Raw genomic sequence first — 24,474 nt, 5'->3', positions numbered from 1 at the left:
TTTCTTCAAATACCTAACCGTAATTAATTTTTGAGGCTATAATCAACCCGTCCAACCGTTATGAGAAATCAACATAAAGATGTCGAGGTGTGGTAGTACGAGAGGAAATGCGTCCTGCAATGCATTAAGAAGTTTGAAGAAAAAATTTTACAGACGGGTTCTAGACAGAAGGTTATCCATTTCAAAATATTCATTTAAAGATGGAAAGTACACTGTACAAGAGGTCCATTGAAATATTTCACAAAATCTGAGCTAACCAAAAAGTCAATAAGTTTAGAGAATGGTTAAGCACATTGATTTGAAAATTAACTTGGGATATAGAAGGAGGGGAATTACAAAAGAAACCACATTGCACTTCAGATACTGTCTTTCATGCTAATCTTTATGTTTTGCACTTTAATTGACAACTGTAGTTTATGGTCCTCAATGTCTTTCAAGACTGAAAGTAGGTTAGCTCGGTAAACTTCACACTTTCGATTTGCATACTCCAGTTCATTGGCAAGTTCTTGGACCTTCTTGTCCATATCATCCTGCAACGTTATAAATGAAAACACAAAGTTAAATATGCCTCAGCTTCAGATACAAGTAATCATACGCCACATTGTAAAAATAGACGTTAGGGACATACAAATGCAGTGACTAACATCTATTAAACCTCTTTTTTTTTGGGATAAAAAGGGAAATCACACCAGTTCGCAACGAAATAATACATATACCCAATATATGAAAGAACAGAAATCTGACGAAACATTGTCATCACTATCAAAAGAGCAGTAGCAGTCTAGAATAAATTTCTGCTGGGAGAAAAGCCAAGCAGAAAACCAACCAAACATCAATTCTGAAAGTTCAGAAGTATCAACTCTTTGCTGCTCCAGGGGAATTAAATAAAGGGTAGCTTGGAGATTATCAGAGTAGCAAACCATATATATTTGACAAGTTAACGGAAGATTTTGGAAACTGAACACATTACAGACAAGAAAACTTGGTTCTTCCTTGACTTCTATAATATTAATTGTAACTCACTTTAGTTTGAGAGTCCAAAAAAGCCCCTTATAGAAACAAAAAGTCATTTTAGATGCTAAAGTTGTATTGTTATTCTAGTGCTCTCATGACTAAAACATATCAAATTTAATTTTTAATACTACCTAACTAATATATTTAAGAATTTTTTCCTCAACAGCAGCATCTTAAACCAGCTGAACAGACCCTAGAACCAACTTATGAATTCTTAATTTTGTCATAACTAATTCACTGTTGAGTTGATAATTAATGGGCTAAATACCTGCCTGTCAAACATAAGTTCTCGATTTTGAACGATTGCTGTTTCAAATACATTTCCAGTGATCAACTATCCACCTAAGAAACCACCCTCCCTCCTGGCCCAACCCACCCACCCACCCCACCACAAAAAAAAAAAAAAAGGAAAAGAAAAAATTACCAACTCACCAACAACTCTGCTGACTATGAAACAAGAAAACACTCGCATCAGAATTGGTCTCCGATGTGAACGCCAAGCACTTGGAGTATTTATGAAATCTCTCTGTAGCACACTGGGTAGGCAGCAAGTTTATTAAAGAACAAGTATTATTATACAGGTATGTATTTTGCACTTAAGTAGCGTAGCTATGGCACTGCCAATAAACCAGTCTTATAGAGGAAATAGGAACAAGCTAGAAATTACTAGGATGGAAAAAAAGATTAATAATGAATACTACAAATTGAGAAAAGCAAACATGGGAAAATGAAAAATATCCAATGAAAACTGAAAATTCCTTAAAAGGGAACATTGAAAGATGTTGGGATATCTGAACTCAACTAAGCCTTAATCTCAAACCAGCAGTGCTGGCATGGCTCAATGGATTCCCCCCACCCCCAACCACCACCACCCAATTCAACCTAGCTTTCAGCTACATCTTCAGAAAAATCTAGAGCCTCCACCAGTTCACTACTTCTCCCCATGTCATCTTTTGCCTTAGGATAAGATTCAAAATGGGGGAATCGAACTCCATGCAAAAATATTCCCTAATTATTTTGGAAGTGTAAACCCAATGTCTGATAAGATGATTCTGAGGATAACCGACGTCTTAGCAATCAAAATAATTCAGAATAGTGAAAAAACTCTTGAAGTTGAAAACAAACTCAACCACCAGTTACTAAGTACTGTCCTTTGCTTTATTGTCTCATCAAGACAACAAGGGAATTATACAGAAGAACAATTATTTAGTAACAAGTAACAGACAAGCAAAGAGAAAGTATATCTAAATTGCAGGTCTGAATACACATTAAAGCAAAGGACAGTAATAAATGAAACTTAATTCTCATAGTATAACCATAAGGAGATTAATGAAGCTAGGAATCGTAATGAATAGATAAATAAATCAGGTTTTAACCTCTGATAAGTGTTGAATGGAGCTCCCTAGATGATTGCTACTGCTGTAATTCGCCCTACTTCCATTACTTGCCAACTCCCCTCTACCACGACCATTCACCGTAGAACCTCTCCGCTCATTCTTTGTTGCAAGTGCGACCCTTTTTGCAGCCTCTTGCAGAGCAGTTACTGCCGCATTGTAAGTGTCTAGGGACTTACAACCTTCATCTACAAATTTGAAGGCCTCATGGCGTAGGGTATTATATCGAACTGTGTGAGATTCCAGATAATTGGTATATACATCAGCAGAACGTTCTTCCAATATAACACTACTCCTGGCGTTCCTTGTCCATCTTTTCAAAATATAATGAGATGGGAGAGTAAGCACATTTGTCACTCTAAAGACTGCCAAAACATGTCTGCAAAGAAGACCTGAGAACTCAAACATCTGGCAACTACAAGTTGCCTTCATCTCCAAAACATTGAATTTAACATAATACGCTTTATGATCTTCCCCAAACTTTGCAACTTGGTATGTAATGTTTTCCCCATCATCTTCTGCTTTAGATGCCATGAAAGTTAATGTCCCAACTAGCTCCTCTTGAAATCTCATAAATAATTTTCTAGTGTATAACTCAGATGCTTGTTTCTCCATGGGAGATGGGGTCTTCAAAACTGGTGAAGTATTCATTGTATCATAATCTGCTTTCACCTCTTTCTCATTTCGAGACTCTAGAGATTTTTCATACAGCTTAAAGAACTGGTTCAAATTGGTTGAAGCATTGACATAACCATCAAAGTATGAGTTCATGCTATCACTTCGCTGAGTTATGGACATCTCTGCAAAAAATGTGTCCCGCAAATATACTGGGACCCACTGCCTGCGAGCAGAATATATTGTTTGAAGCCATTCATGATCCTGGAGATCATACCTATCAAGAAGTGACAACCAGCAAGATTCAAATTCTTCAATTGACTCTGTCAAATTAACACATTTATGAAATTCAGCCTCAAAGTTTGGGTGTTTTAGAAACACATGTGACAACTTCTCCTGGCATTTCTTGAAGATATGCCATTTGCAAAATCGATGGCGAGTGTCTGGGAAAACCTGCATGATGGCTGATCTTATCACTGCATCATGATCAGTGGTAATTGACACTGGATGGCGGCCAGACATTGCCATAAGCCATGTATTGAACAGCCAGACAAAGGAGGCTTCAGTTTCATTTATTAGGAAAGCACAACCAAACAAAACAGGCTGTCCATGATGATTGACCCCTGTGAATGGAGCAAAAGGCAATCTATACCTGTTGGATCTGTAGGTTGTGTCAAAGGTAACAGTGTCACCAAAATAAGTATAGTTTGTCCTGGCTTTTGGATCAGCCCAGAATACATTACCAGTATACTGTTCTTCATCCCCTTGCACAGCATAGAAGAAATTGGGATTGTCATTATGCATCTGCCTCAAATAGTCCAAAAGGAGCTGGATATCTCCTTCTAAGCTCCTCTGGCGATTATTTCTCATGTAATTCCGACAATCAACCTCTGTAAATCCAACTTTACTAATTCCACCATACTCCTTTATCAAAGCAGACATAATCCTACGAGGGCCCATACCAGCAGCCTGCAATGTGTCAATCAAGGTTTTGGCAGGACCAGATATTTGTCTATGAGAACGGAGGCAGTGCACCTGATCAGGCGGGACCAACTCATGGTTGTGTTCTCTAACAAACCCAGACACAACCCATTTCCCAGAATCCTGCATCTTCACAGACAAAGATGCTTTGCATCCAACTCTAGTAATGGTGCGGGGGCGCTTAATCTCTCTATCTTTAGTGCGCTTCTCATTCAAATTCCTAAACCCTTCTTTGGCACACACAAACTGCCTTTGTATAATAGCTCCATCACGCCTAGAGCGTCGGGATGAGCTGACACGGGTACTAAAACCCACACGCCTAGCATATGAATTGTAGAAGGCCTTTGCAGCCTCTTCAGACTCAAATTCCATGCCTTCATAAGGTTCAAGGTCCAATAAGTCACCCTCAGGAAGGAAAATTTCACCACTACCAGCGCCGGTAAAAGAAACAGTGGTAGGCGTATCAGGCATGTCTTCATCATCAACAGGGTGCTCAATGTCCACTGCATCATCATCAACACCTCCACTTGCTCCTCCTAAGCCTATATCAAATTCAAGCACTTCGTTTTCCATTCCTACCCTATCTATCCAATGAATTCAACTCCAAATCTACGTTACAATGCGAATTCTAGAGCAAAACAGCATAATCTCATAAGTAACCACAGTAAATAAGCTGAAGGGAATAACTAACCTTTAATTAATCCAACCGCCAAAAATCCACAGTGCAAGAATTACAGAGAAGGGGAATCTTTGCGGGTGTACTGGTTTAGGGCTTATGGGGAGAAACTGAATTCAGAGAAACCCTAGAGGTCTTCACCTTTGTGAGAATTGTTTAACGAAGCCATGGAATTCTGTGGAGGAGAGAGAAAATTTTCATTTCAGTTTTTCAAAGAGATCGATCGAGTTCGAGCGTGGCGGATTTTGGGCGTACTTATAGGCTATGTTCTTCTATTCTCTTCCCTATTCTAACTTTTGTATCTTTCATTCTTCAGCCGTTCGATTATTATTATCATGGGATTTGACCTTTTATTTTTTTTTTTCTCTTTATTTCCATGGCCAAAGAATATAAAATTTATTATCATTTAGACCAAATTACAAAAATCTCACCAATTAATGAATTTACTTTGGCCATTTCTTTAACTCTATGTTTGAAATAAAAAATATTACAATAATTTAATTTCATTAAATTTTTATAATTATTTTATTTAAAATAAAAATTTCTATTTTTTTATTTTTTAAAAATTAAAACCTTACATGATTTTATAAAATTTATTTAATTTTTTCTTATAAAATAAAAAGTGAATATTTTTTCTACTTCGGTAACTGCAATCCATTGGCACTTTTATTAGGTTTCATAAATTTTTTTTACATTTTTTAATATTTTAAATGATTTTTTTTTCAAATAAACTCACCGAGAATCATAGATTGTTGCAGGATTTTTTTTTTTTCAAATAACATGATTTTTAAACAAACTGAAGCACCAAATTCTTCAAGAAATTAAAGAAACAAAAATTATGCAAGTAATATAAAAAGTAAAAAGCAAGAAATGTTCATATTTCATAAATAGCGGCTATTATTAGAAAGAGAAGGGATGGGACGAAAAGAAAAAAAAATTATATAATTGTTCTTTATTTGATTGATAAATAAATATTATATATATATTAATTTTGAAAATTTAGTCTTAAAAATAATTTTAGTATTATAAAGTTAAAATTCATTTATTTTATTTTTGAAAGTAATTAAAACTAGAAATTAAAATTTTTGTATCATGTATTTATATATATAAATTACAATAATCATTGAATCCCATGTCGGTTCTGATTGTGGAAATGATAATATACCATTATATGGATTATAGGTATACATCCTTTGAATTAGCTTTTCGAATGAGTTAGACTTGTTTCAAATGTCTGTCTCAAATTTAACGTGAAGTCTTCCATTCGATATTAGGCCATTTATAAATATATCATGTACCAATAAAATTCAGGTATTAATCAAGATAAGTTTAATGGCAGATAAGAAACTAAATGAATCTCTCTCGGTTGAAAATCAGGCATTAATGAAGACAAGTGGGTGTTTTATGTGTCTTGGATTCATAGTGAAATCACCTAAGAATTTTTTTTTTTATTTGATCCAGCAAGTCACTTAGTCATTGGTCAAAGTAGGAGTTTCATACAGTAAATAGCTTACAGTCTTTATGCAGGGTGGTTGTAATTGACAGAAAAAGATATGATACTCATTTCATTGTCTTTGCATAAGTTTTGAATCAACAGTCACTGGTACTTTTCTGTTTACAAATATTGATGTGCTAGTATTTTTCAATATATAACAGCTGTTTCCTGTGACTCTTTTCTCCTAGTTTACATTACGTAGTAGAAAGCTAAATTAAAAGGAAAAAAAAAATTACAAAAATTTCTTTTACTTGCCTGATTCTCAGACCTCACATTGATTTCTTCAATAGTACAGTTGAATATACTAGGACTCTTTCAGACGCATGTCCAATTTTTACTTCATATATCCAGGCATTAGAGTTTCTGCTTATGGAAACTGGAATCCTCCCCCACCAGCTTCAGTCGTGGCAGTGACCACCCTCGGTGGGCTAACGGCAATCCAAAGCAAAGACAGTGTGATGGCAATGAGTCCAGACCAAACAAACACAATCGTGGGAGTCTTCCCCCTCCTTCCCATCAAACCTTTAGCAAAAGGATACAGATGAGCCAACACCCAGAAGCTAAAGAAAGCTCCACCGATGAACTTGCTCCATTCTGGAGTTGGGGTGTAAATATTCCTTATAAATGCAAAGCCGATGGCAATTATATTGGTCATTGCAATGACAATGGGTGGAATCATTAGAGAAGTCCACTTTACTAGATACAGTTCTGCATAAATATCGTCATTGTCTTCTCCTGCAGCCTTGGCAGTTAATGTGAAAGAGATTTCAATCCCTGCAATCACCTTGAGAAGACCCTGCACAACAGCTGCCAAGTGAGCACTTGTGCCGGAGATGAGCCAGAATTGTTCGTTCCTCCACCACTCTTCCAACCCTATACCAGACCATCTCAGCTCGAGGATGGCAAGACTTATTAGACAAACAGTTATTGTTAAAAGGTAAACTAAAAATGCAATGCTAAGTGATTGCACAATGAAGAATCCTGAGAAAAGAGAGAGAGCAGGCAGGAAGCAATAGACGATCAGGAACGTAGAAGTGAATGGATAAATGCCGACGTTGAGATAGGCAAGGCGCTGAAGTATTTTGAGCTTTCTAGAGGCAAGAAAGGCATTGTTCCTGGAGAAAAAAATCTCAACAGAACCTGTAGCCCAACGGAGCACTTGGTGGAGTCGATCAGTGAGATTAATTGGAGCTGATCCACGAAATGCATCTCGCTTGGTCACACAGTAGACTGAGCGCCATCCACGATTGTGCATGCGGTAACCTGTCACCACATCTTCTGTAACCGAACCATAAATCCATCCCACTCGATCACCCCATTCAGTCTTGTCTTCATACCTATAATAATATTATATATATATATTTCAATTCTTATTGCATTCTTTATGAAGTTGAAAGGAAATCGATAAATGGGTACCAGCAAGAAATGACTGAGACAGCTTCAGCTACAGTAGTGGCATCAAGTGGTTCGCGAGGCATCCTTAAAGCACCAGGTGGACGTCCATACTTGATAGCAGGATGATCAGCAAGAGGTCGGCCATGGTATTCAGCGATAGGTATAGATTCAGCCAACAACGTGGAATTTCCAAACCGCTTAGGCAGTAGATTTACATCAAGATCAGGGTCAAAATCTGTAGCTGTTAAGGGACGAGTTTCAGAACCATCGTTGCTCTTCTGTTCATACTTATCAGGATTTGGAGGTTCAAATCCATACAATGCAAACCTTCTGAACATACAACCAGTTCCCACATAAACTGGACCCTGAGCTCATCAAGTAAGAAAGATCATTCTCATTTCCTAGAAATGTCAAACAAAATAGATCAAATTGTGAATGGTTACCATCATTTACCTGCACTCCATCAAGGGCACGCATTTGCCCGTCGAAGAAAACAGTATTATGATTTGCATATCGATCAGAAGGATCAATGCCTTCAAATCTCTGAGGGAATTGAATGTAGCAGATGTCTTCACCACCTCTATCCATCATGAAGCACATTCCTTCTCTGACGGCTTTGCAGTTATTGATATAGTGATCACAATCCAGGTTGAGAATGAAGGGACCATTTGACAGCACTGCAGATGCTCGTACTAAGGCATTCATGGCACCAGCTTTCTTGTTATGATCATAGCCTGGTCTTTTTTCACGGGATACATAGACAAACATAGGGAGACGCATATCAACATCTGCGCAATCTAGAATCTTGTCATCTTCACCCCCCGTTAGTGGGTCAGGGCTTGGGGGCTTAAGCATCACCTGCATCCGCAGTTAATGAGGAGTTCATATTTATATCCATCTCCAGATTTATAAGTAAAATAAAAAGAAAGAGAAGGGCTACCTGAAGAATTCCTGCATGGTCACCTTTAGAATGTTCAGGAGCAGGTGAAGCCCAGGTTCCAGGCCAGTGAGTTCCGTCTGCCATCCAAGTGGCTTTTTGGATCTTTATACGCTCTAAAGGTTCAGTTGCACTTTCTCTCATGTGCTTTAACATTTTCATTTCCTCCCTTGCATTAAAAGCATCAGATCTCCTCCTAATGGAGTCTGGTAGACCATTGATTCTTACCTTGAATTCGTCGTACTCCCTCTTTATCCGTCTCCTGTCTTTCACAAAATCAAGCCTGCTCTTGTTCTTGGTTGGGTCAACTTTTAAGCTAAAGTAAGTATCAGGATTTCTTGGTTCGATATCATGTTTCCGGCAAAATGGAACCCATAAATCAGCAAAGCTACAAGCCTCGGCCATTGCTTCAAAAGTAAGAAGAGCACCTCCATCATCAGATATATAACAAGACACCTTCTCTACAGGGTAATCAACTGCTAGAATTGAAAGAATAGTGTTCGCAGTTACAAGGGGTGGCTCTTTCTCAGGATCAGCAGTTGAAACAAACAGGTCTATTCCGGGGAGATCAGACCGGCCGGTGGGATTAGAGGGTGATGGTAGTTCAAACTTGTCGCGAAGAAGATCCAGGTCAGTGGAACGATTGACAGGGGTAAGTTTTGGAATTTGATCCAAGATCCAAGAGAAAGCAAACCATATTTCACACACCACTGACATCATCCATAACCATCTTGCATCTTCATTTGGATTGGTAACTCTCCAATGCAAGAAGAACACTAGAACTACAAATCGAACTACGATCAGCAATCTGCACAGCGTAGCATCTTCGTTCAACATTATGTAGAAAAGAATCAAATTTGTTATATATATATTATATCATGTATTTACCTATATGGACTCATGATGGCTGCCGGCATTGGTATTCTGCGACTGAGGGGTCTCCAAGGCTTATCGGAATTTTCTACCATGCCACCTCCTTCATCCCCTTCATCCCCATCTTGAGGCCAGAAGGCGTTACCATAGCCATAAGTCCCTCTTGTTTCAAATAGCCACCTATTATGATCGAAGTCTCCAGTTTGGTTCCTCTTCGTCATTGTCATGTTTTCACCTTTACTAGGAGCAGGCAAATGTAACGGTGCACTAGAAAAATCAGGAAGGTCATCGTCATAATCTCCAACTTTATAATTTTCCTTGCATCCTGGACATAAACCTGTCTCCTTTTGGGCATCCAGATAACAATCCCTGCAAATTTTGAACCTAGAAGAAAAGCACACATCGTGAAGAACCGGAAAAAAGAAAAAAAGACAAAGAACTTCAGATTAAAAAACTTTTACCTGCATTCACAAGGGATCACATCATTTCCTCGCTCATCCTTCATGATCTTACCATCACAAGCAGGCATTGCACATGAAGAGCCTTTAGCTCCAGCCATTTGAGGATGTGTAACCTGAGATTCTATCACTTTATCCATGAGATGGGCACGTGTTACACTATTGAATCCACCTGTAAATAGAGAATTGGATACATATTGCTCTTCAGCTTTCACAGCCACGGACGTATCCATTGGCTGATTATCTGGCGTCGGAGGAATGTGTACCGTGTAGTTCATGTAGTCGCCAGCTATCTCTCCTGACATATCAAGATCTTCTCTAGAAAGACTAATATAGCGCCCACTAGAAGTTCTTCTTGCAAATTTCACACTTTGCCCACTGGGAGAACTTCTTCCCTGGGAGCCTGCAGGAGTACGCATGGTTTTCTTAGAAGTTTGGGAAGTAAAGGAAGCCATTATTCTACCAAATATTAATTATACCCTTTTTTTGTTTTCTATATAAATTTCTTTAATTTCTTGCATGGATTAGTTCTTCATGTAAGTATTTGCAAATGTAGATTATGGAATGAGAATTTTCATAAAACGACTCTACATGTTTCCTAAAGGAGAGAAAGAAAGAAAGAATGTGTGATGGGAAAAACACGGCAAAGAAAGAAGGAGAGAGAGGAAGACAAAGACCAATTCCAAATTATATGGATGGTACCTCCGGGTTTCGAGGAGATTAATAATTTATGGTTAAGATGTAAGAGAAAAATCCAGTTGGTTTCGTGGCTGTGATATGTGAAAATGTTGTAACCAACACCATTGAATCCAAACCAACTGTATAACTATTTATTGCTATATTTAAATCTAGTTCATATATAATTAGTCTTTGCTTCATCGTCTACCTCGTACAATGTCTTCAATTTGTTCTTCATCCAACTTATAATTATTATTAAAATAATATTAAAATTTATATTAATTATAATTAATAATTATATATATATATATGTAAATATTTACCGTAATTAAAAGTTATTAGTGATAAATGAGTATGTATCAATACCGGCTTAGCATTGCTAAATATACTATAAACCATGACTTCAAATATTTTATTTCTATTGTTATTTTTAGCTTAATTTTTAAAAACTGATTTTTTTTTTATTTTAATTAGTTTTTAGAATTTTACTTCAAACTAGGATGAAGAACTAATTAAATATAATTTTGAGTCTTAAAAGAAATTCTTACCCATTTGAATTTGAATATAAAATCAATTTAATTAACTAATATAAAATTGAAAAGTTTATATATATTATTTTTTAGTCAATCAAAAATAAAGAAAATTAATTTATAATCAATTATTAATATTTTTTCCATTTTATAATTTCTTTACAAATTGTTTACTTATATATACTGTTAAAATTATAATTTAAAAAATATATATTAAAAATGTTTTTAAATGTACACATAATTTTAATTCAGAACCTTATTTAATTTATTATGTTATTATACTTGATTTAATGGAAAATTTTATTAATTTTAAAATTTATTGATTAATCATTAAATTATTTTAAAATTATATATAAAAATTAATTTATATATGTATAGTGCAAAACTTATTAAAAAAATTAATTTTTGAGTATTATTATTATTAATAAATTAGTCTCTACATTTTCAGAAATCTATTAAAATATTTTTATTTTTTCTCAACGTCAAAATAATTATTCCGTCTATTTTTACCGTTAAAAATATAGTAAAAATCCAAATTATTTCATTCTTCTTCTTGAAGAAGAAAGCGATTCTTCATTTATGAGGAAGAGGATTATCATCATCGTCTTCTTCTTCTCCTTCTTCTTCAATTTTTTTCTTCTTCTTTTTTCTTCTTTTCCTCCTTCATTATCATTATCTTTTTTTTATTATTTATTTTTAAGGAGGAGAAAGAGGTTGAGGGATTATTTTGTTGACGAAAAAAATGATGAACACGTTTTAATAAATATAAAAAAAAATAATGAGATTTTAATGGATATGAGAAAAGATAAGAACGTTTTAATATATTTTTAAATATATAAAGACTGATTTGTTAATAATAATAATTGAGAAAATTACTTTTTAGTCCTTGAGGTTTAACGTAATTAACACTTCTGTCCCTATATTTTGGCGACCCAACACTTAAGTCCCTCACTTTTTTTTTCTGTCCAAATTCGTAGTCATTCCATCCAAAATAGCCGTTTGGGACACGTGAATTGACAAAATTAACCCTCTCTTCTTCTTCTTCTTCTTCTTCTTCTTCTTCTTCTTCTTCTTCTTCTTCTTCTTCTGAAATCTTCTTCTGAAATCTTCTTCTTCTTCTTCTTCTTCTTCTTCTTCTTCTTCTTCTGAAATCTTCTTCTGAAATCTTCTTCTTCTTCTTCTTCTTCTTCTTCTTCTTCTTCTTCTTCTTCTGAAATCTTCTTCTTCTGAAATCTTCTTCTTCTGAAATCTTCTTCTTCTTCTGAAATCTTCTTCTTCTGAAATCTTCTTCTTCTTCTTCTTCTTCTTCTGAAATCTTCTTCTTCTGAAATCTGAAATCTTCTTCTTCTTCTGAAATCTTCTTCTTCTTCTTAAATCTTCTTCTTCTTAAATCTTCTTCTTCTGAAATCTTCTTCTTAAATCTTCTTCTTCTTCTTAAATCTTCTTCTTCTTCTTAAATCTTCTTCTTCTTCTTCTTCTTCTTCTTCTTCTTCTTCTTCTGAAATCTTCTTCTTCTTCTGAAATCTTCTTCTTCTTCTGAAATCTTCTTCTGAAATCTTCTTCTTCTTCTGAAATCTTCTTCTTCTTCTTCTTCTTCTTCTTCTTCTTCTTCTTCTGAAATCTTCTTCTGAAATCTTCTTCTTCTGAAATCTTCTTCTTCTTCTTAAATCTTCTTCTTCTTCTTAAATCTTCTTCTTCTTCTGAAATCTTCTTCTTCTTCTGAAATCTTCTTCTTCTTCTTCTTCTTCTTCTTCTTCTTCTTCTTCTTCTTCTTCTTCTTCTTCTTCTTCTTCTTCTTCTTCTTCTGAAATCTTCTTCTTCTTCTGAAATCTTCTTCTTCTTCTGAAATCTTCTTCTTCTTCTTCTTCTTCTTCTTCTTCTTCTTCTTCTTCTTCTTCTTCTTCTTCTTCTTCTTCTTCTTCTTCTTCTTCTTCTTCTTCTTCTTCTTCTTCTTCTGAAATCTTCTTCTTAAATCTTCTGAAATCTTCTGAAATCTTCTTCTGAAATCTTCTTCTTAAATCTTCTTCTTAAATCTTCTGAAATCTTCTGAAATCTTCTGAAATCTTCTTCTGAAATCTTCTTCTGAAATCTTCTTCTGAAATCTTCTTCTGAAATCTTCTTCTTCTTCTTCTGAAATTTCACATTGAAAGAAGAGTATTTTTTGAAAAAAGGGTATTTTTTGAAAAAATTATCACATCTCACATTTGACTCTTTGACCAAACGATTTAAATGAACGGAAGGACTATGAATTTGGACGGAAGAAAAAGTGAGGGACTTAAGTGTTGGGTCGCCAAAATAGAAGGACAGAAGTGTTAATTACGTTAAATCTCAAGGACTAAAAAATAATTTTTTCATAATAATATTTAAAGACTAAATAAGAGGTTTTATTTGAAAGCAAAATTAAATTTTAAAATTTTTTCTTATTTTTTTTATTTATTTTAAAAAAAAAATTAAAAAAATATTTTGTTTACAAAAACAAAAGATAAGAATGTTTAAATAAGTTTATAAAAATATAAAATCTCACTTGTTAATATTAAAAATATTCAAAAATTAAATAGTGAAACTGTTTTTTTTATTTTACAAATAAAGTAGTTGCATTAAAACTCCCGTGACCAAGATCAAAACACAAGAGTCAAAGTCAAAAGCTCAGAAACTGCAAATCGGAGTCCATGAACACCAAACCCACAAATCCATGGCCCAATCCCAAACTCATCGGTGAAACAACAATTGATGTTTAACACTTCCACTGTCTCTAGATGTAGCAGCATGGCATTGGCATTGCTACCAGGGGAGAAGAAAAGGAAGAAAATAGAACACCCAAAAAGCAGCTTGTAATTCAATAGATGGAAATACAATCCAAAAGAAGAACATATACTTCAACACAGGGATTAGTAGAAAAGATAAACCCATTAAACACAAGCAAGAAGCCAGTAAACAACTAATGTCAACCCTCCGCCAAACTAAACGCAATAAGGCAGAAGAGAACGACAAGAGAGAACTCACAGCTATGATAGTTTTTCCTGTTCTCTGATTGAGAATTTATTTCAATGTCTCATAAAGGAAGACTTTTTCATAAAATAAGAATGAAATAAATAAAAAAGAAAAGGACGTGATAAAATCCAAAAATCAACATTTGTCATTTTCAGAAAATGAATAAAGACTCTCAACTAAAAATAAATAAAAACAAAACTATCAATCAGAATCACCCAATCCATAAGAAAAATAAAAGTTTTAAGCTAAGTAACAAAGCGCAAATAATAATTGAACACTTCAAATTTCAGTGAGATCTCAATGGAAAAAAAAAAAAAAAAAGAATCCCATGCCAAGTATACAGTGGTTTCCTTTTTATAAAATAATAGTTATTAGCTTCTGAACATGTCTTTAGTTAGTATTTATTAAAAAATAATTTTTTTATTTCAAATAATTTAATAATATATTATTTATTTCAGAATGAATCAATATAAATATATATTAGAAAATACTAAAATAAACTTAAATTTTAATTAAAGTAATTATACATTTACAAATTTAAATCTGAAAAATCTCAAATCCTACTTATCAAATCTCCAATTCCATTTAAAAAAAAAAAAAAATCAATAGTAATTACATTCTTTAATCTATATGATAATTGGATTAAGTATTTTTTTATTTCTTTAATCGGATTTTACATTTTGATTTTTTATATGTCTTGTTTGGCATAAATAATTTTTTTTAAAAAAATAAATTATTTATAATTTTATTTACATACAAGTAAATTAAAAAATTTTAAATTTCTTTATTGCAAACAAAAATTTTATAAAAAAAAATTTTAAATTCAATTAAATTGAATTTTTATAAAATTGTATTGAATTTTCATAAAATTCTTAAAAGAAGAGATAAGATAATTAACACAAAAAAAATAATGAATTAAATAAAAATAATCTTTAAAATAATAAAATCAAAATATAGAAATTTCATTATTAATTTTTTAAAAAAGTATAAATATTAATTTTAATATAATTCAAAATGAAAAAGTAATTTAACTTGCTAATGGATGTAAAAGAAAATGGTTGGGTGTTGCTATCACCAACAATATTTAGTTGACAACATAAATGGAATCAAATCAGTCAACCAAAGCAGCACGACACTCACACCGACATTTTCACGAACAGAAAATTGGCAAATTGCCACACACGTTTTCCTTTCCGCACTTCATAAATTCAAAATTCACCCCATTACTCCACCAATTCGCTAGTCAACTACTTGCATTAAATCCCTCAGGCTTCGCCTGTAAAATGGAGTATTGTTAACTTTGAAATCCCACTTCTCAACGGCCACAAAAATATAATAGTAATAATGTTTGGGCAATGTGCAATAGTTCTGAAGAGACTGTGGAGCATGTTTTCTTCCATTGTCCAATAGCTAGGCCTAGGCGTGTATGAGTTGAAGCTGGATTTTGAGATTGGGATGATATTGCATCTTTCATTGTGTGGATTAATTCTCTTATATCACAGTTTTGAGGTGGATACAGTTTGCAAGGTTTTTATGTTGATATGGGGTATATGGACGAATCGTAACAAGGTTGTATGGGACAATGCTCCTTCCACTTCAACGCAAATTGTTTCGTTAGTGCTTTCAGCCCTACAAGCACGGCTGCAAGCTCGTCACTGTTCTGAGATATCGGTACAAAGTTCGCATGATCCACATGTAGTCAGGTGGATGTTTTGAGCTTTAAATGTAATACAAATACTACGGTTGATATTAATAGGCGTGGAATTGATTTGGGATGGTTAGCCCGAGATCATCAAGGTTTGTTTCTTGGTGTGTGTGGCAGAGAGAGGCTCTTATTTGGTTGAAGAATCACTCTTTTACTAATGTTGTCATGGAGTCTGACTCTATTTTTGTTGTTCAATCTATATGTTCAACTTTGTTTGACTGTTCTTGTTTTAGAATGTTAGTTGATGATGGTAAAGCTCTTATGAGAAATGTTTCTATTAGTTTTATTAAGTGATAAGCGAATCAGTGTAGTATGCTCGAATGAATGAGGACTATCTCCTCCTTCATTCATAAGGGATATACTTATTTCTGATGTTTCTGTTTAATGAAAGTATTAGTATTTCATTTAAAAAATAATAATAATTTTTGGGCATAAAATTGTATGATTAATTGTCTACAATTTGTAGAATATTTCTTACAGATAATATTTTTAAAAAAAACTTAAAAATGACAATTGACTCGAGAAAAGAGTACACAGAAGATCAGTAATTAGAAATTTTGATTTTCTTAGGAAGAAGGCTTGGAACCAGCAGCCTCTTTGTTGGCTCTGTTGTATTTCATGTGGCTCTTCACTAGTTGTCCAGCAGCAATTGCAGACATGAGAGATAGCTCTCCAGCAAGAACAGAGCCAGCAACTATGGAGGCTAAAAGTCTTGAGTTGGTTCCTGGGTTCTCTTTGCTTGCTCCCTTCACCCCAAGCAGGTTCAAGCATGCTGACTGCGATGCAAGCTGTGTACCTCCTCCAACAGTACCAACCTTCAAATATTAAACCCTCATTAGATATATTATTCTGGGCAAATTGCTTTAAGCCCATCATTTCAAATTACAGAATTTCTTCTTTTCAATGCGAAAATCTGCAAGAATGAATTAATTACCTCAATAGAAGGCATAGTGACAGAGACGTGAAGATCCTGTCCACCATTAACAGCTTCCATCATGGTGATACAGTTAGAACTTTCCACGTTCTGTGCAGGATCTTGGCCGGTAGCTATGTAGATTGCAGTCAATATGTTACTAGCATGAGCATTGAACCCACCGAGAGCTCCAGCCATAGCTGAACCAGTTAGGTTCTTTAACATATTAAGCTCCACCAAGGCTTCTACATTTGTCTTCAACACCTTCGTAACCACATCTCCCTTGATTATTGCCTCGCACACCACTGACTTGCCTCTTCCTTCAATCCAGTTGACAGCTGCAGGCTTCTTATCCGAGCAGAAGTTACCTGTTGTTTGTAAGTGAGTTAATACCAATTTATTCCCGGTGATTCTGAATCAAACTCGAATGAGTACAATTAAAAAAAATAAAATAAAAAAATAAAAAAATAAAAAAGCAAAAGGGTAAGAAGAATTTACCAGAAAGGCCAATGACATCCATGTCAGGGAAATCGTTCTGGAGGAAATCCAATACATTCTGGACACCTTTAGAGACCATGTTCATTCCCATAGCATCACCAGTGCTGCAACAGAATCTCATGTATAGATTCTTTCCGGCAATAGCACACTTGATGCTTTGAAGCCTGCCAAATCTGCTGGATATGTTAAACAAAGTGGACAGAATCTCGAAATTGGCAGGATCCTCCAAGTACAACTTCAACTGGGCCGCCCTTTTTACAGTCGCAAACCTAACGACAGGTGCTCTGGTCATCCCATCTCTCAATAGGACACTTGTGGCTCCCCCAGATAAGTGAATGGCCTTGCAACCCCTATTGGCACTGGCTACCAAGCACCCTTCAGTGGTAGCCATGGGAACCGAGTATTCCTGGCCGTCTAGCAACAAAGGTCCAAAGATACCTACGGGAATTTGGACATACCCAACTGGCATCTCGCAGCACTGTCCCAAGATTGACTCGTAATCAAAGCCTTCTAGTGGTAAGCCAGAGAGCGACTTACCAGTTATCCTCTGCAAGGCCTCGCGCCTGATTGCAGCAGCACGCTTGCAATCCCCCAATTTAGACTCCAGAGAATAAGAAGGGATAGTTCCCGTCACAACAGATTTGATGATCTCCTCATCTTCATCGCCCAAAGTAGTAGTGATATTGGTAGTCGGAAATGGGATTTCATCGACCACTTTCGGCTTCGGAGAAGGAAGCACGATAGGGTCCATTGCTTTTGGAGAAGAAACAATTGGCCCTGATAGTGGTGATGCAGAAAGAGAGCAATCGAGAGCTTGCCCACATGGCAGCTTTCGGGTATCTTCCCTGAGTAGAATCTGTTCCTCAGGCTCCTCATCAGCATCATCATCCACAGCCCACATATCAGTAGGAGGCCGTAAGATCAGGGACTGGACAAAGTCAATACCAAAGAAGCAAAGCAGGTAAATGAAGGAAGCAACCAAACCAACGACGGCAGCAATTTCGGAGAGAGTGACGACATGTAGAGGGGTAGAGGTGCGAATTTTCTCACGCCAGCGGGCGAGCAGAAAATAAACAACATAGAAGAAAACGGTGAAGCAGAGAGAATTGATTAGGTACAGAGGGAGATGCAATGCATCAGAAAGCTTCTGGGTACTCTCATCCTCCACAGGCTTAAGCTTCATGGGGTGGATGGGTTTCCCGGATGTAGGTCGCCGGCGAACATCCATCTTGGAGTGGCGGGCGGAGGATGAAAGGAGGATAGAGAATTGAGTTGTGTTTGTTTGGAAATTGGAGGAAATATATAAAGAGATGGAGAGGTTGTTGAGGAAGACTAGAAATTATTTGGCGCAACGTAGGATTGTTCAAAGCCAATAAAAATCAGACAATATTTAAATATAATATGAGTCAACTCTAAAAACATACTATAATTCTTCAATCCCATAATTTTTACACATATTAAAAAAATAAATTTTTTATTAATTTTCAATAATTTATTTTAAAAAATTTAAAAATAAAATAAAATTATAATAATCAATTTATATATTATTATAATATAAAAAATAATAATTTTAATATAACTAAAAAAATAAATATATGGTAAGTTTTTGAATATGTAATTACATGATTGTTATTATTGGTAAAAATAATCTAAAATTGATTAAAATTTGAAACATATAATATTATTAAAAATGTAAAAAATTATAAAAAATCGAAATAGAGGATAAGGACGAAATTGAGTTTTTTTTTTTTTGGTTAATAAATAGGAAAAAGAAATATACTGAACACTAAATGGGCAGCATCATGTTATGTGTTTGTCTTTTAGCTGAAGCTGCTATTTTTTGCCTTGATAATCAATATGGACAACCACAAAAATTAATATATAGAATAAAAAATTATTATCTTAATTAATTAATTAATGTTCATAGAAATTTATTAATTCATTAATATATTTTTTTTCATGTCTTCTCGATATAGAGAAGTAGATAATAAATATTAACGAGAAAAAAAAAATAACATACCAAAAAAGTTGGTAGATATTAAATAGGGGAAGCAAAGTTGGTGGATATAAATAGGAAAACAGATAATAAATTTAAAATATTAGAAAAAAAAACTCGTCCACAATAATATCTTTTCTTATTTCAAATTACATAGACCACTAATTTTTTTTTTTAAATTATTTCCAATTATAAACTTTTTTTTTCAGATAATAATTTATTTATTATTTTTAATGTATTTCTGTTTAATATGTATTAAAAAGTAAAATATAGTAATATAAAAGAAAGGTATATGAGAAAAAGGCAATATACCATTTACTAATTTAATTAAATTAATAGAATATTAAATAAAATAGAAAGGTATAAATAGTAAATTAATAAATTATAATTTTTTTAAAAAAATTTAATTTATTAACTTTCTAATGTGTCTTATTTTAAAAAAAAAGTCTTATGATTATATGATAAACTAATTAGGTATAATCTGTTAATTAACTTTTTATTTTTTTTTTCCATATAGCTATAGGTTAAATGAATTAAATTTAGAGAAACTTACTATTTAGTCCTTATAGTATAAAGAAATTTACTAATTGATCCCTCAATTTTGACAAAATACATAAAAACATTTATGATATTTTAAAAAACCTGTTAATTAGTTCTTCAATTAGTTTTAGTCGTTAAGTATTAAAAAAAAATTAAAATATCACTGATATAGAAAAACTAATTAGTAAATTTTTTAAAAATTTAAAAAATCAATTAATAAATTTTTTAAAATTAAAAAAAAAAATAGTAAAATATTTAACGGTAAAATTAACAGACGGATATTTAAAAGCGTAAAAAATATTTTAATGTATTTTTTAAAATCGATAGATTAAATAGTGAATTTAACTAAATATTAATTTTCTCTTAAATTTAAAAAAAATCATAAAAAAGAAATTAGAAATGAAATCTGTCTTGCAATTAATTAACTTGAGTTTAATAATATTAATAAAATACCCTTTAAAACTACAGTTTTTTTTATAAATATTCTGAAAAAATGAATTTTAAATTTTAATTATTAAATAACTAAAAGACTAAATATGTCATGAGGAGAGATATTTTTTTAAGAAGGAATGTTTGTTTAGCTCATGAAAAATAAATAAAATTTTATATTTTAATTACATTAATGTATTTTCTTAATTCATGTAAAATAAAAAGTCATTAAATATGAAGAGATTTTGTGATGATCTCGAATTCACTCCAATCCTAATAAATTAGATTTTGATGAGTATTAATTTTAAAACATTACAATTGCCATGACTTTCAATATGGCTTTTTTTAGTTATCCCAAACTCTCTAACTAATAAAATAATAGTTTGGGTTGTCTGATCCATTTAATTAATATTTTTTATAAGTATTTTAATTTAAATTATAGTTAAATTTTATTTGTATTGATTTAGAGTAAAATTTTTAATTTATGATAAATTTTATTTTAAATTTTATATTTTAATATAATTAACGAATTAATTCTCTTAAATGCCTCTCCATCCAAATTAAAAGTCTTTCATTTATTTTTATCGTTAAAATATTATTATTATTTTTTTAATTAAATAAATTACACTTAAATCATTAAATTTTCGTATAATTAATGAATCAACCTCTATAATTTTTAAATTGTATATTTAAATTTTTTTTATAATCAGCCTATATTCGTCTATTATGATTTAAATATTTTGATCTTTGATTTTTTATTTAAAAAAACACTTAAATTTTCATTAATTTTATTTATAATATTTTATTCAACTAATTTTTAATATTTTTTATTTTTCAATTTTTATTTATTAAAATATTTCAATATTTTATAGCTTTAAGATTTTTAAAAAATATTTATAATTTTAATTATTTTTAAGTGATATTAATTAATTTTTAAATAGATTATAAATTTTTATAAAAAATATTTTAGAAAGAAATTATATTTTTAAAAATTAATCAAATTTTAAACTAATATTTATAATGAATAAAAAATTATAATTTTAGACGGATTAAATATAAAGAAATTTTAAGATTCAGTATTAATAATATAAAAATTAATTCGCCAATTATATTAAAACTTTAAGACTAAAATGTATTTTACGCAATATAAAATTTTTCATCTATATTAAAAAAAATTAAGATGTTTCATAAAAATATTTTAAATATTTCAAATATTTATTTTCCATTCCATCGGTTAACTAACGAAATTATAAATAAAATTACTTTTAATTTAGATAGATAAATTATATAAGATTTTAAAATTTTTATTTTAAAAATATAAAAATTGATTTATTAATTATATTAAAATATAATTTATTTCTTATTTATTGTTATTTGATATTTTATATGATATAATTTAAATTTTTCTATCATGATTATAATAAACACATGAGCGAGCTAATTTATGTATTATGATGATTGACAGGCTTCCTCTATCCTGGACGAGACTGGGCTCAAGAGAGTAATGGCCTAAAACCCATCGAGCCCTTCTTAGGCTGACCAACTCAGTATCTCAGGTCTTGACCTAGACAAGCCGGACCGGATGGGTTACCCGCGAGCCCAGACCCATCAAAAAGAAGCCTAGCCCGATGATGTGATGTGAGGGAGAAAAGCCGGTCCAGTCACTTTGCAGCCCTGTCCGCACGCGCATCGGGAGAATTAAATGGTCGTCTGGCATGGAGAGGGGGTCTGACACGTCCGTACATACAGGCCTGAGTGACATAAACAGATAGTACAATAGCAGGGAGGAAAAAAAACGTGAGGGGCAGGTAAAAAGGAGGGGGTCCTCTCTTTCCTTCTTTGGGGGGCTTCTTCCTCAGCTCCATATATTATTTTTCTCTGCAACTCTTGCCTATGAATACTACACTAGTTCATGAACCTGACTTGAACGTCGGAGGGTCTTCACCGAGGCATCCCCGATAGACCCATAACCATCTTTCTTTATTTTGCAGGTCCTTTCATTAAATTGAACATTGAGAGACCCATATGATGGACCCATACGATGGAACAAAAAGAAAACCAGATCTATCATGGAGTAAGAGAAAAATATGAAGTATCAATTGGTGCCGTCTGTGGAAACGAAACAAATTTTTACTATCTCTAAAGTTCCAAAATCCACCCATTGAGATCCACATGAAGGTATGAAAGTTTATACAAAAAGGAAACGGGAGGTTTACAATAATCCAGCTGAAAAGAAATATTCATTATGTTCAGGAATATTTTGATAGTCTTTCAGATAGTTTATTTTAATATTTATTGAATTTTATTACTACTAACTTTTTCTTTGAAATCTGGTGAAGTGAAATTTCATATCGAAATACTTATTTATGAGTATAAAATTTTAATATTTTCTATAAAAAAAAAGAAAAAAAAGTGATGTATATATTTATTGAAATTGTGAGATCGGCCGTATATATGTTGTAAAGATTAGATGGGCAGGTCGGCTATAGAGTCCCAGATTAGTAAATTAGAGAAAAGTTAATAAATAAAAAATAAAATATAATAAAAAAGAAGAATCTGTGAGAAAAAATGAAGCATGTTGGGTAGATTGGACAACTCTCTGACTGGACAACAAATAGGCGAGGTCTGACTGCACAACAAATGATGAAAAATAGATTGGCGGAAGAGCTCAGGTGAAAAAACTCCAACTGTTCAAAATTGCCTCTTGCTGTGTATGCTTATTATTTTGCTTTAGAATTTTAAGACTGCCTTTAGTTACTGGCAATTGTTTTTTATTAATTACTATTGAATACAAAGAATTTCGTAGATTATTAAAAGATATATTTTGCATGTAAATAATAATGCTAAATTTAATTAAAGTATACTTCTCTGAGTTTAAATATCTTAATAATTGCTTACATAACATTAAAATTCAAGTATTGTTGTGACAATTTTATTATTAATGTTAACACAAACATTTCTAAGAAAAAGATCATGTATTTTATAGATTGAAAAATCTTGGAGAAATTTACACATGCAAAATATTATTTATTGAATTTCTAAATTGTATGAGTTAATATTGCTAGTTAGAGCTAATATTTACATTCATCTGAAATATGAAACTAAGTGACATATGCGACATATTATTTATTGATAAATATTATTGAATTAACAACGAGCATCCTCGTTATATACGCTCTGTGTAAACTCTTATTTTGCAGAAAAAATTTTGAATCCTAAGTGAAGACCTCAGTGAGGTAGGTGACCGATCTCGAAAAATGACCCCCGGCACCACAAAACTGGCTGAGATGACGAAGCGACAGTAAGGCCAATGAGTATAAATCTCATGCAAGGCTATAGAGCCTGTAAGCGATAGTAAGGCCTAAGAGCCTGAATCTTGCGCAAGACCTCAGTGAGGTAGGTGACCGGGCTCAGAAAATGACCTCGGCACCACAAAACCGGCTGAGATGATGTAGCGACAATAACGCCAAAGAGCCTGAATCTTGCGTAAGACCTCAGTGAGGTAGGTGATCGGACTCAGAAAATGACCCCAGCACCATAAAACTGGCTGAGATGATGAAGCGACAATAAGGCCAAAGAGCCTGAATCCTGTGCAAGACCTCAATGAGGTAGGTGACCGGCCTCGAAAAATGACCCCTAGCACCACAAAACCGGCTGAGATAACGAAGGGACAGTAAGGCCAATGAGCCTGAATCCCATGCAAGGCTAGAGAGCCTGGAAGCGACAGTAAGGCCTAAGAGCCTGAATCTTGCGCAAGACTTCAGTGAGGTAGGTGACCGGTCTCAGAAAATGACCCCGGTACCACAAAACTGGCTGAGATGATGAAGCGACAGTAAGGCCAAAGAGCCTGAATCTTGCGCAAGACCTTAGTGAGGTAGATGACCGGGCTTAGAAAATGACCCCAACACCACAAAACCGGCTGAGATGATGAAGCGACAATAAGGCCGAAAAGCCTGAATCCTGCGCAAGACCTCAGTGAGGTAGGTGACCGGCCTCAGAAAATGACCCCCGGCACCACAAAATCGGCTGAGATGACGAAGCGATAGTAAGGCCAGTGAGCCTGAATCCCATGCAAGGCTAAAGAACATGGAAGCGACAATAAGGCCTAAGAGCCTGAATCTTGAGCAAGCCCTCAGTAAGGTAGGTGACTAGCCTAGAGAAAGGTCTAAGCAGTAAACAGCTCGCAAAATGCTTGAGGGAAGACAGCTCGAAAAGCCCTCGGAGGCAAAAAATCCAAACAACCGAGACATACTCAAGGACCAAATGCTCAGATAAAGAATCAAGGGGACAGGAGCAATGTAAAAGGCCAAATGAACCATTCTGAATTATTGGACGGGGCTGTGGAAAGTCTTGACT

The 24,474-nt window shown here is 33.5% G+C and overlaps 3 protein-coding genes across 4 annotated transcripts; all 3 read right to left on the bottom strand.

The window, feature by feature from the left end:
* Positions 1–161: 161 nt before the first annotated feature.
* LOC110601764 (protein FAR1-RELATED SEQUENCE 5) lies at positions 162–4,920 on the bottom strand. Of its 2 annotated transcripts, XM_021739052.2 has the most exons (3): positions 2,391–4,920; positions 1,447–1,550; positions 162–530 (listed from the first exon to the last, which is right to left on the bottom strand). In XM_021739052.2, exons 1-3 carry the CDS (start codon positions 4,575–4,577, stop codon positions 434–436), a joined length of 2,388 nt encoding a protein of 795 aa, XP_021594744.1. In that variant the 5' UTR covers positions 4,578–4,920; the 3' UTR covers positions 162–433. The 2 variants fall into 2 exon arrangements, with proteins under 2 accessions (XP_021594744.1, XP_021594745.1); XM_021739053.2 differs by lacking the exon at positions 1,447–1,550 and having other exon boundaries at positions 2,391–4,919.
* A 1,555-nt stretch (positions 4,921–6,475) lies between these two features.
* LOC110602563 (cellulose synthase-like protein D4) lies at positions 6,476–10,466 on the bottom strand. The gene is made up of 6 exons (XM_021740112.2): positions 9,842–10,466; positions 9,396–9,764; positions 8,511–9,315; positions 8,024–8,428; positions 7,592–7,935; positions 6,476–7,512 (listed from the first exon to the last, which is right to left on the bottom strand). The coding sequence occupies exons 1-6, from the start codon at positions 10,291–10,293 to the stop codon at positions 6,543–6,545; spliced, it is 3,345 nt and encodes a 1,114-aa protein (XP_021595804.1). The 5' UTR covers positions 10,294–10,466; the 3' UTR covers positions 6,476–6,542.
* Positions 10,467–16,164: 5,698 nt separating this feature from the next.
* On the bottom strand, positions 16,165–18,483 carry LOC110602324 (3-hydroxy-3-methylglutaryl-coenzyme A reductase 1). The gene is made up of 3 exons (XM_021739813.2): positions 17,154–18,483; positions 16,677–17,023; positions 16,165–16,557 (listed from the first exon to the last, which is right to left on the bottom strand). The coding sequence occupies exons 1-3, from the start codon at positions 18,379–18,381 to the stop codon at positions 16,309–16,311; spliced, it is 1,824 nt and encodes a 607-aa protein (XP_021595505.1). The 5' UTR covers positions 18,382–18,483; the 3' UTR covers positions 16,165–16,308.
* Between the last annotated feature and the right edge of the window lie 5,991 nt (positions 18,484–24,474).

The sequence above is a fragment of the Manihot esculenta genome, chromosome 15, assembly GCF_001659605.2.
Source record: "Manihot esculenta cultivar AM560-2 chromosome 15, M.esculenta_v8, whole genome shotgun sequence".
NCBI classification, from domain to species: domain Eukaryota; kingdom Viridiplantae; phylum Streptophyta; class Magnoliopsida; order Malpighiales; family Euphorbiaceae; genus Manihot; species Manihot esculenta.
The sequence above is the reverse complement of the archived record's forward strand: the minus strand, read 5'-3'. Positions and strand labels throughout refer to the sequence as shown.

Excerpts from the sequence above, each read along its gene's own strand:
- LOC110602563 (XM_021740112.2), bottom strand. The coding sequence starts at position 10,293 with ATGGCTTCCTTTACTTCCCAAACTTCTAAGAAAACCATGCGTACTCCT. Across the intron at positions 8,429-8,510 it reads ACCATGCAGGAATTCTTCAG|GTGATGCTTAAGCCCCCAAG; the intron begins GTAGCCCTTCTC and ends CTGCGGATGCAG. Across the intron at positions 7,936-8,023 it reads GTGCCCTTGATGGAGTGCAG|GGTCCAGTTTATGTGGGAAC; the intron begins GTAAATGATGGT and ends TGATGAGCTCAG.
- LOC110601764 (XM_021739052.2), bottom strand. The coding sequence starts at position 4,577 with ATGGAAAACGAAGTGCTTGAATTTGATATAGGCTTAGGAGGAGCAAGT. Across the intron at positions 1,551-2,390 it reads CCATTCAACACTTATCAGAG|TGTGCTACAGAGAGATTTCA; the intron begins GTTAAAACCTGA and ends CTGCCTACCCAG. Across the intron at positions 531-1,446 it reads CATAGTCAGCAGAGTTGTTG|GATGATATGGACAAGAAGGT; the intron begins GTGAGTTGGTAA and ends ATAACGTTGCAG.
- LOC110602324 (XM_021739813.2), bottom strand. The coding sequence starts at position 18,381 with ATGGATGTTCGCCGGCGACCTACATCCGGGAAACCCATCCACCCCATG. Across the intron at positions 17,024-17,153 it reads GGATGTCATTGGCCTTTCTG|GTAACTTCTGCTCGGATAAG; the intron begins GTAAATTCTTCT and ends TACAAACAACAG. Across the intron at positions 16,558-16,676 it reads TCACTATGCCTTCTATTGAG|GTTGGTACTGTTGGAGGAGG; the intron begins GTAATTAATTCA and ends TAATATTTGAAG.